The sequence below is a fragment of the Nerophis lumbriciformis genome, linkage group LG10, assembly GCF_033978685.3.
Source record: "Nerophis lumbriciformis linkage group LG10, RoL_Nlum_v2.1, whole genome shotgun sequence".
Taxonomy (NCBI): Eukaryota; Metazoa; Chordata; class Actinopteri; order Syngnathiformes; family Syngnathidae; genus Nerophis; species Nerophis lumbriciformis.
In genome coordinates, this window is record NC_084557.2 from 3,107,225 (window position 1) to 3,119,657 (window position 12,433).

The following is a 12,433-nucleotide window of genomic DNA, read 5'->3' on the forward strand; positions in this document are numbered from 1 at the left end:
TCGTTTGAGTCACACATTAAGAGTGTTACTAAAACAACTCTCTCGTTTGAGTCACACATTAAGAGTGTTACTAAAACGGCCTTCTTTCATCTCCGTAATATCGCTAAAATGAGTTTAATTTTGTCCACTAGCGACATTATTCATTCGTTACGTCTCGTCTCCATTACTGAAATGTATTATTTTGGGGTCTGCCTCTGTCTAGCATTAAAATATTACAGTTGGTACAAAATGTGGCTGCTAGACTTTTGACAAGAACAAGAAAGTTTGATCATATAATGCCTATACTGTATATACTTTTATATACATATATATATATATATATATATATATACCTATACTGGCTCACCTGCACTGACTTCCTGTGCATTTAAGATGTGACTTTAAGGTTTTACTACTTACGTATAAAATACTACACGGTCTAGCTCCGTCCTATCTTGCTGATTGTATTGTACCATATGTCCCGGCAAGAAATCTGCCTTCAAAGAACTCCGGCTTATTAGTGATTAGTAATTTTCTATTGGGGCTCCAGTACTATGGAATGCCCTCCCGGTAACAGTTAGAGATGCTACCTCAGTAGAAGCATTTAAGTCCCATCTTAAAACTCATTTGTATACTCTAGCCTTTAAATAGACCCCCCTTTTTTAGACCAGTTGATCTGCCGTCTCTTTTCTTTTCTCCTCTGACCCCCTCTCCCTTGTGGTGGGGGGAGGACACAAGTCCAGTCGCCATGGATGAAGTGCTGGCTGTCCAGAGTCGGGACCCGGGGTGGACCGCTCGCCTGTGCATCGCTGCTGACCCGTCTCCGCTCGAGATGGTCTCCTGCTGGCCCCACTATGGACTGGACTCTCACTATTATGTTAGATCCACTATGGACTGGACTCTCACTATTATGTTAGATCCACTATGGACTGGACTTTCACAATATTATGTCAGACCCACTCGACGTCCATTGCATCTGGTCTCCTCTAGAGGGGGGAGGGGGGCACTTATGCGGTCCTCTCCAAGGTTTCTCATAATCATTTATATTGACATCCCATTGGGTTGTGAGTTTTTCCTTATGTGGGCTCTGAACTACGGATGTCGTTGTGGCTTGTGCAGACCCTTGAGACACTTGTGATTTAGGGCTATATAAGATTGATTGATTAAATGATTGATTTTGTCCGACTTGTGAATTTTGGGGAGTGGAACAAGCCTTGTGCACAGTGTTTTGTTTGTTGTTGTTGTGCTTGCTACCATGTTTCATCATTCCATGTATAACCTGTCCTCTGGACACCCTGTCAAAAGCTTCTTCTAGCTTATTCGGGGGACCCTTTCACGTACCAACATCTTTAAATGATGATATTTCACTACTATTGTAATTGTTGTATGGTATTGTGAATAAACTTGAAACTAAACTAAACTAAAACTAAACAATAAAGCAATTTAAAAATGTGTTTTCACACCAAGTCAATAGAGAAACGGTCCCACAACTTATTTTTACCGTCAAAACTGAACGTAGAATGGTGAAATGTCGAGTGACTGACTGAACACTAGGGGTGTAACGGTACGTGTATTTGTATTGAACCGTTTCGGTTCGATTCGGAGGTGTACCGAACGAGTTTCCACACCAACATATGAAGTAGCCGCCTAAGCTAAAGTCTTAACAAGCTGCTCCGCTTCCTTCTGCCTCTGTCTCTGTCAGTCCTCTACACAGCACCCAGCATTGTCCCACCCACACAACCATCTGATAGGTTACACACAGAGCGGTAACAGCCAATCAGCAGTGCGTATTCACAGCGCATGTAGTCAGTGCTTAGCGTTTAGCAGGTAAGCATCAGGCAGCGGACTCTCCCCAAATGATAATAAACACCTCCCAGTCAACTACTAGTAACATCACTATGAGCCCGTTGACCTTCTAGAAATAATAAAGGCAGCTCAGCTCGCTCGCAGTCTCGGCTTGAGGTGAAGGCTAATTCGCTTTTAGCGTAACGTTAGCTCATTTTGCAGTGTGTGTGTGTTACGGACAGCAAAGCCCTGTCTGTTATTTCACTTGACCTTTTTCTGTGTTGATTGAGCTGTGTTGAAGCAGCAAAAAAGGACATTATGTTAAATGAAGAGTTTCTGTCTCTGATGGTTGATATAATAATGTAAGTGCATCATTAAGCCTACATGAACTCCATGGTGTTCAGGGATGAATAGTCTCTCCTATTGCTATTGTACCATTTTTTCAGCTATAGTTACATTAATCATTAGTAATGCAGCAGCCTAGTTTTGAATGGCAGGGTCCCTGCTATTACATGTTGATAAAAATATTATATTTACATAATAAATCAACTACAGGCTTCCCAAATGCTGTAATAAATTAAGCATGATGAGTTGACTTGAAACTGTTTAATGTTGCACTTTTTATATGTAGAAGTTGTCATTTTATTTAATCTGAGCAACAACTTGAGGCAGTTTAATGTTGATTAACGTGGGCAGAATTATTATAGTGTTCCCAATGTTAAAAGGATAAAGCCATTGTTTACAAATTTGGTAAATAAATAACCAAAACATTTATATTTTGTTGTTTTCTTACTGTGCCGAAAATGAACCGAACCGTGACCTCTAAACCGAGGTACAGTGAGGCAAAAAAGTATTTAGTCTATACAATACAGTCTCCAGACCTTAATGGCTGTATATGCCATTGAACTAAACTCTCCACCTCTCTTGTCTCCTCATATATATACAGCCATTACCTGTATTAATGGCTGTATATATATATATATATATATATATATATACAGTGGGCCAAAATAGAACTTTTTGGTATAAACTCAACTCGTCGTGTTTGGAGGAAGAAGAATACTGAGTTGCATCCCAAGAACACCATAACTACTGTGAAGCATGGGGGTGGAAACATCATGCTTTGGGGCTGTTTTTCTGCTAAGGGGACAGGCCGACTGATCCGTGTTAAGGAAAGAATGAATGGGGCCATGTATCGTGAGATTTTGAGCAAAAACCTCCTTCCATCAGTGAGAGTTTTGAAGATGAAACGTGACTGGGTCTTCCAGCATGACAATGATCCCAAACACACCGCCCGGGCAACAAAGGAGTGGCTCCGTAAGAAGCATTTGAAAGTCCTGGAGTGGCCTAGCCAGTCTCCAGACCTCAACCCCATAGAAAATCTGTGGAGGGAGTTGAAAGTCCGTGTTGCTCGGCGACAGCCCCAAAACATCACTGCTCTCGAGAAGATCTGCATGGAGGAATGGGCCAAAATACCAGCTACTGTGTGTGCAAACCTGGTAAAGACCTATAGTAATCGTTTGACCTCTGTTATTGCCAACAAAGGTTATATTACAAAGTATTGAGTTGAATTTTTGTTATTGACCAAATACTTATTTTCCACCATAATTTACAAATAAATTCTTTAAAATTCCTACAATGTGAATTCCTGGATTTTTTTTTCACATTCTGTCTCTCACCGTTGAAGTGTACCTATGATGAAAATTACAGACCTCTGTCATCATTTTAAGTGGGAGAACTTGCACAATTGGTGGCTGACTAAATACTTTTTTGCCCCACTGTATGTACCGAACCGAAATGTTTGTGTACCGTTACACCCCTAGTCAAAACTGAACGTTGAATGGTGAAATTTCGAGTGACTGACTGAACATTTCTACACTCAACTTCTGCCAACTGCTTTACGGGAAATGGAAAAAAATGGTGAAATCTAAAGTCGTGTTTACAACTGAAGCACTTTCTGTTTTGAAGGACTTTTTTTTTTACTGACATTCTTGCAGTAAAATTCTGAGCTGCCTGTGTTTTGCTTTTTTTTTTTTACCGTAAAATCTACGGTTGTTGTTTTTACAGTGCATTACTGTAAATGGAAAAAAAAAAAGGTATTAACTGTAAAATCTAGTGGTTAAACAACAGGTGCGCTTTTCTCTTTTTAAAGACCTACTACAAGTCAAAGATCATCTATTTCCTGTGTTTAGGAATCTGCTGCCAAATAATTTTCAAGTTTTCATTACCTGTTTCATCACGTTTAAGTTCTTCATGGCAAAAAAAAAAGAAAAAAAAAGTCTCCAAGTGAGGTGAAAATGTGGTCTAGAGCTTGTACGTGTCAGTCCTGGTCTTGATCCAGTCCGCTAACCTCCGCCCCGCGTCCTTCTCCCGGGTGAGGATGCCAGCCGCCTTCTTCAGCTTCTCCTCGTTCCTCTCCAGGTAGCGCACGCCCTCGGCCTGCAGCTGGCTCAGCTTCTCCCGGCGGTTGTCGTCGATGGAGATGTCTTCGCTCACGAAGGGGTTGAAGCGGAAGTAGGTGTCGGCGGGCAAGAAGCCGTCCAGCATGGCGTGGACCTCTGCAGGACCAAGGAGAGAAGAAGGTGTTAAGTGGGAGACTTCCATACCACCTTGACAACAACTGCATACCTGCCAACTTTTGAAATCATAAAAACCTAGTAGCCAGGGTCCAAGGGCCGCAGGCCCCGGTAGGTCCAGGACAAAGTCCTGGTGGAGGGTTCAGGGCTTCGCCCCCCGACGCAAAATGATTGATTGCATTCAGACAGGTTAAAATGTTGCTAAAACCATCACTTTTCTATCAGTCACAGTGACTTTTCAAAACAAAAATATTACAGCAAAAATCATATGGGTTGATTGACATGTTTATTCTGTAAGCTAACTTCAATAGTTTGAAATTATTTTGACAGTTAATGCCAGTTATCCTGTCAACCTTTCACAAGACTTCCATTTGTTCATTGAAAGTATAAACACTTTTTACAGTAAACAAATGGTAAAACAGTACTAAACAATTCCATAAAAAAAAAAATTGGTGTCATTATTAACTTTCTGTCCAAGCTTGTATAATCTACTGCCTTGTTCAATTGTAAAAAAATATTCTGTGCCTAAAATTCACATTTCTATCACAATTATCATACTGTAAACATGGTAAGCTAACTTCATTACAATTAATAGTCCTGTCAATAGCATGGAATTACAATTCAAATGTAGTTTTTTTGTAAGCCTTTCAAAAGAATTCAAAATATGAAAAATTAATGAAAATTAATTGAAGCCATCAGACACTTGAAAAGTGGCACATCACATCTCTAATGTAATCATTTGAACTTTTCAACAGAAATAGCACTGCAAAAATATTAAGGACATACTTCTGTATTTTGGTAGTTATGCTGTCAACATTTAACAAGATTTCTTCAACTTGGACTTGAAAGCATAAATAGTATAAACACTTTTAACAGTATGTCGTGCTGTGAAATACAGCCGACAGGATTGCGCACCAAACACGAAGCAAGGCCAAAGTGCATGCATGGTGCAGGAGAACAAAGGACTTCTTTCATTTAAGGTTTGTGATAAACCATCAAACTCATTCGTTAAAAGGACTCTATAGTAATATAAAGCGAATTTTTCTGGACATTATCATGCAAGAAAAGTTTATTTTTGGGACCGCGATCACCGCGTAATGATTTTTAAAGGTTGCATTACAAACATTTAACTGTCCCATGTGATCAGCCAGTGCGATTGGAAATCCATGCTCAATTATTGCCTCCGTAAATAAAACTTCGGCATTTATCACATCCAAAGAATCTGTTTGGGCGACGAAAAACGTTGAAAGTTTTCCACTTGTATCGCTAGCAACGGCATTAGACTTGTGTTTTTTTGTCCCAACGTGGTCTTTTACATCGCTAATTCCTCCGTGTCCGATCGAAAAATCTTGTCTGCACAAGGTGCAATTCGCGTAGTTTTCACCCTTTTTTTTTTTTTAATTAATGAAAAACCGTATTTTTTATCACTGCAACCGTAACCCGGAATAGGTTGATGAAAACCGTACGAATTACGGGAAAACCGGAGTAGTTGGCAGGTATGCAACTGCTTGCGTAAGTCCAGTTTTTGTTTTTCAATTCAAGTTGCATTCCTGTCAGGGTGGAACTATTGAAGTGCCAATGCCAACGCTATGATTAGAGCTGAACTTAATTATTTTTCTGTTATGCCCCCCCCAGGAAGAAGTAAATATGACCGCAGGTGTGTGTGTTTGTGTGTAGACATAAACACTTTTCAAACTACACTCCTTTAAAGCCCAAATATGTGTTTTTGAAACTCTGTTGATGTAAACATGGCCTTAGTCACACTTTACATACACTTTGTTATATTCTAGTACGGCAAAAAAGCATGTTCCCCCACACCTCCTGGTCTCCATTAGGGTTTTATGTACATGATGTAAGTATATATGTCATGTAGTAACATTCATAATAACATGTAATATATACATGATGTAAGTATATATGTAGTATCTAGTAACATTCATAATAACATGTAATATATACATGATGTAAGTATATATGTCATGCAGTAACATTCATAATAACATGTAATATGTACATGATGTAAGTATATATGTCATGTAGTAGCATTCATAATAAAATGTAATATATACATGATGTAAGTATATATGTCATGTAGTAACATTCATAATAACATGTAATATATACATGATGTAAGTATATGTCATGTAGTAACATTCATAATAACATGTAATATATACATGATGTAGTATTTATAATAACAATATCACTAATACTTGTTAATATTTATAACAACAATATCACTAATACTTGTTCATATTTATAATAATATCACTGATACTTGTTAATATTTATAAAAACAATATCACTGATACTAGTTAATATTTATAATAACAATGTCACTAATACTTGTTAATATTTATAATAACAATATGACTAATACTTGTTAATATTTATAACAACAATATCACTAATACTTGTTAATATTTATAATAACAATATCACTAATACTTGTTAATATTTATAATAATCACTACTTGTTAATATTTATAATAACAATATCACTAATACTTGTTAGTATTTATAATAACAATATCACTAATACTTGTTAATATTTATAATAACAATATCACTAATACTTGTTAATATTTATAATAATATCACTAATACTTGTTAATATTTATAATAACAATATCACTTATACTTGTTAATATTTATAATAATCACTAATACTTGTTAATATTTATAATAACAATATCACTGATACTTGTTAATATTTATAATAATAATTTGACTAATACTTGTTAATATTTATAATAATAATATCACAAATACTTGTTAATAATTATAATAAGAATGTCACTAATACTTGTTAATATTTATAATAATAATATCAATAATACTTGTTAATATTTATAATAATATCAGTAATACTTAATATAATAAGTATAACACAAATGTAAATGGAGTATTGTTGGTGCCTTTTAAATGGTTATTTATTGGATTTTATGGGCGAAATAAAGGAGCTCCATTGGCTCCGCTGTAAGCAGACTTTTATTTACGTTTATTTAATATTTACAATGCATTTTTAAAAAATCCATCTGTCGCCATGTGTCTCATAATGATTGTGAACAATAGGCACAATTCCAAAAAAAAAGTGCACTTCCCCTTTCAGGCTTTCCATTTACTTTCAAGGTTAAACTAAAAGTCATGCAAAGCAAACATTTTGAATCATTATTGTTGCTCTTATGCCTGTGTGTGTTTTTCATGAGTTTTATGTAGAGGACCGCGCATGGAAATGAGCCTCTTTGCTATACAACCCAGCTTCTTTCCACAGCACGACTGTGATATTGTGTTCACTCATGTGCATTGTCCCTTTAAATCCATCAACAATCAAGTTACCTTCAGTGTCAGTGGCGCTGCTGATGACATTGGTGATCTTAGTTTTGAGACTGGTGTAGGTGGCGCTGTTCCTCGCCGTGGTTTCTAAGCGGCCCGTGCCCAGCGAGACCACGCACTCCAAGGGCGTGTTGGGCCACAGACACTTGCACTCGTGGATGGCCAGCGCTGTGGGGTTGTTGATGAGCAGACCTCCGTCCTGCAGGCAGAGAGAAAGATTTTGGTGAGGATCACAGTCAGACTTTCGGAAACATTTTCATGGATTTTACCAGAGTCAATACAGGAATTTTTGGAGGAAACACAAAAAAGAGATCAATGTGGCTGCAGACGACAAAGGAAATAGGTTTTTTTTTTCTCTCCTTGGTGTTCTTTCCCCCTCGGCTCACAGTTCCTGTCAGCAGCGCTTTGATATTGAACAACCGCCTTGGAGTGCTTTTGCTTTGGATCCATAGTCTACCCAAAGCGATGCGGGGGGGCACCGTGGGGATTGATGAATAGGCATGAGGGGCTGCGGGGTTGGCAGCATGATCAAACAAACAGGGGCCAGTCCTCATTAAAGAGGCCAGGCTGGGGGGCTGGGAGCCACGAGGCCCCCCCATAAGTGTCTCTTGGGAGGGTGGATGAGAGCTTGGTTTATGGGACCGTGGTGGTTAATGACCAGATCATGGCCACGGTCTTGTTGCTCAATGAAAAAGACATGAGAGAATGTGAGGGGTGGGTTGGCCACACCGTCCTGTAGTCCACCAATCATCTGGCAAGGTGCTCCCAGACATTGTATCAGGAGCCCTTTCTTGTCTCCTGTTTTGTGGAAACAGCAACCCCGAACTTAAAACTGGGGGATGAGGACCAGGCTTACTATCATTTTTTAATATTCATAAACATACCGCCTTTGTCTAATAAAACCACACTTTAGATCCTCGTGAAATATGGTTGAACTCTTTTTTCATAAGCGTGGGAGTTCACTCTCTTAAAATAACATTTTTCATCACTTTTTTCCCTAGTGAAAGTCTGCAAATATTTTCAATTAAAAAAAGTCTAGCACAACAAGGTTTTTCCTCGTAAACATACCACTATATATATATATATATATATATATATATATATATATATATAAATATATATATACATATATATACATATATACAGGTAAAAGCCAGTAAATTAGAATATTTTGAAAAACTTGATTTATTTCAGTAATTGCATTCAAAAGGTGTAACTTGTACATTATATTTATTCATTGCACACAGACTGATGCATTCAAATGTTTATTTCATTTAATTTTGATGATTTGAAGTGGCAACAAATGAAAATCCAAAATTCCGTGTGTCACAAAATTAGAATATTACTTAAGGCTAATACAAAAAAGGGATTTTTAGAAATGTTGGCCAACTGAAAAGTATGAAAATGAAAAATATGAGCATGTACAATACTCAATACTTGGTTGGAGCTCCTTTTGCCTCAATTACTGCGTTAATGCGGCGTGGCATGGAGTCGATGAGTTTCTGGCACTGCTCAGGTGTTATGAGAGCCCAGGTTGCTCTGATAGTGGCCTTCAACTCTTCTGCGTTTTTGGGTCTGGCATTCTGCATCTTCCTTTTCACAATACCCCACAGATTTTCTATGGGGCTAAGGTCAGGGGAGTTGGCGGGCCAATTTAGAACAGAAATACCATGGTCCGTAAACCAGGCACGGGTAGATTTTGCGCTGTGTGCAGGCGCCAAGTCCTGTTGGAACTTGAAATCTCCATCTCCATAGAGCAGGTCAGCAGCAGGAAGCATGAAGTGCTCTAAAACTTGCTGGTAGACGGCTGCGTTGACCCTGGATCTCAGGAAACAGAGTGGACCGACACCAGCAGATGACATGGCAACCCAAACCATCACTGATGGTGGAAACTTTACACTAGACTTCAGGCAACGTGGATCCTGTGCCTCTCCTGTCTTCCTCCAGACTCTGGGACCTCGATTTCCAAAGGAAATGCAAAATTTGCATGGTTGGGTGATGGTTTGGGGTGCCATGTCATCTGCTGGTGTCGGTCCACTCTGTTTCCTGAGATCCAGGGTCAACGCAGCCGTCTACCAGCAAGTTTTAGAGCACTTCATGCTTCCTGCTGCTGACCTGCTCTATGGAGATGGAGATTTCAAGTTCCAACAGGACTTGGCGCCTGCACACAGCGCAAAATCTACCCGTGCCTGGTTTACGGACCATGGTATTTCTGTTCTAAATTGGCCCGCCAACTCCCCTGACCTTAGCCCCATAGAAAATCTGTGGGGTATTGTGAAAAGGAAGATGCAGAATGCCAGACCCAAAAACACAGAAGAGTTGAAGGCCACTATCAGAGCAACCTGGGCTCTCATAACACCTGAGCAGTGCCAGAAACTCATCGACTCCATGCCACGCCGCATTAACACAGTAATTGAGGCAAAAGGAGCTCCAACCAAGTATTGAGTATTGTACATGCTCATATTTTTCATTTTCATACTTTTCAGTTGGCCAACATTTCTAAAAATCCCTTTTTTGTATTAGCCTTAAGTAATATTCTAATTTTGTGACACACGGAATTTTGGATTTTCATTTGTTGCCACTTCAAATCATCAAAATTAAATGAAATAAACATTTGAATGCATCAGTCTGTGTGCAATGAATAAATATAATGTACAAGTTACACCTTTTGAATGCAATTACTGAAATAAATCAAGTTTTTCAAAATATTCTAATTTACTGGCTTTTACCTGTATATTGACGCTTACATAGGTCTGGTGATAATGTTCCCCTTTAAAGAGCTCAATCCAAGATAGCATCCAAACGACACCACCTCTGTTACGTTGTCAGGGTCAGAGGTCTTCACGGCAAGTTATGTGATGGCAACAAACAGTCCTCCTTTCCTTTCGCCCCTCAAAAGGTCAAATGGTCTCCCTCACGCGACAAAAGAGGCGGGACTCGTCAATGTCGAGGGGCACAGAAGCCTCAGGCAGCAAAAGCAATGGAGATTTACTGTCTATGGTTAACTTTTCCCACACAAACACGACCACACATGTAGAACCACAATTGCCACCATTCATCAACGTCTGGCGGCCCCAAATTGTAACGGATATAAAATGGTGCACACATCCGCCGTGATTATATTGACTCAAACTAGATCCCCTTGAGGTTGCACGTACATATCAGTTGACTTGGCAGCACTAAACATCACTTTTGATTTCCACCGTCTGCTGGGTCATCTCCTAGGCAATCTAATTCTAATTTCCCTACTGCAAGCAAGGAGATGAGGCCGAAGACACGCTTGCATATTAATACAAACTGAAAGTAGGAGGGTGTGTTTATTTCCTGGGGCTACAGCATGTACAATCAAGTACACAATCCATAACATCTCACATCAACAACAATCACATCGTCTCAAAGGGGAATACAATAGTAAGTCATGTTTAAAGTAGTCAGTGTACAGCTTGTACCGCAGTATTGATTTACAATACACTGAAAGGCCCCCGTGCACAAATAATAGTCTATATTTAATATATGAATATATATTTTAGTGCACAAATAGTCTATATGTAATATATGAATATATATATTTTAGTGTACAAATAATAGTCTATATGTAATATATTAATATATACTTTAGTGCACAAATAATAGTCTATATGTAATATGTGAATATATATTTTAGTGCACAAATAATAGTCTATATGTAATATATGAATATATATTTTAGTGCACGAATAATAGTCCAAATGTAATATATGAATATATATTTTAGTGCACAAATAATAGTCTATATGTAATATATGAATATATATTTTAGTGCACAAATAATAGTCTATATGTAATATATGAATATATATTTTAGTGCACAAATAATAGTCTATATGTAATATATGAATATATATTTTAGTGAACAAATAATAGGTCTATATGTAATATATGAATATATATATTTTAGTGTACAAATAATAGTCTATATGTAATATATGAATATATATATTTTAGTGTACAAATAATAGTCTATATGTAATATATGAATATATATTTTAGTGCACTAATAATAGGCTATATGTAATATATGAATATATATTTTAGTGCACAAATAATAGTCTATATTTAATATATTTATATATATTTTAGTGTACAAATAATAGTCTGTAATATATGAATGTATATATTTTAGTGTACAAATAATAGTCTATATGTAATATATGAATATAAATTTTAGTGCACAAATAATAGTCTATATGTAATATATGAATATATATTTTAGTGCACACATAAAAGTCTATATGTAATATATGAATATATATTTTAGTGTACAAATAATAGTCTATATGTAATATATGAATATATATTTTAGTGCACAAATAATAGTCTATATTTAATATATGAATATATATTTTAGTGCACAAATAATAGTCTATATGTAATATATGAATATATATTTTAGTGCACAAATAGTCTATATGTAATATATGAATATATATTTTAGTGCACAAATAATAGTCTATATGTAATATATGAATATATATTTTAGTGCACAAATACTGGTCTATATGTAATATGTGAATATATATTTTAGTGCACAAATACTAGTCTATATGTAATATATGAATATATATTTTAGTGCACAAATAATAGTCTATATGTAATATATGAATATATATTTTAGTGCACAAATAGTCTATATGTAATATATGAATATATATTTTAGTGAAGAAATAATAGGTCTATATGTAATATATGAATATATATATTTTAGTGTACAAATAATA

General features: G+C 36.7%; 1 protein-coding gene across 1 annotated transcript in view; it reads right to left on the reverse strand.

Annotated features, from left to right (window-relative positions):
- Window positions 1-3,550: 3,550 nt before the first annotated feature.
- LOC133612754 (calcium-independent phospholipase A2-gamma-like) overlaps window positions 3,551-12,433 on the reverse strand; it is a 79,673-nt gene continuing 70,790 nt past the window's right edge. Inside the window, exons 11-12 of the mRNA XM_061970432.2 lie at window positions 7,680-7,875; window positions 3,551-4,322 (exon numbers count right to left, since the gene is read on the reverse strand). Of these exons, the coding sequence (XP_061826416.2) occupies window positions 4,069-4,322; window positions 7,680-7,875 (450 nt within the window). The 3' untranslated portion in view covers window positions 3,551-4,068. The remainder of the gene's footprint in view (window positions 4,323-7,679; window positions 7,876-12,433) is intronic.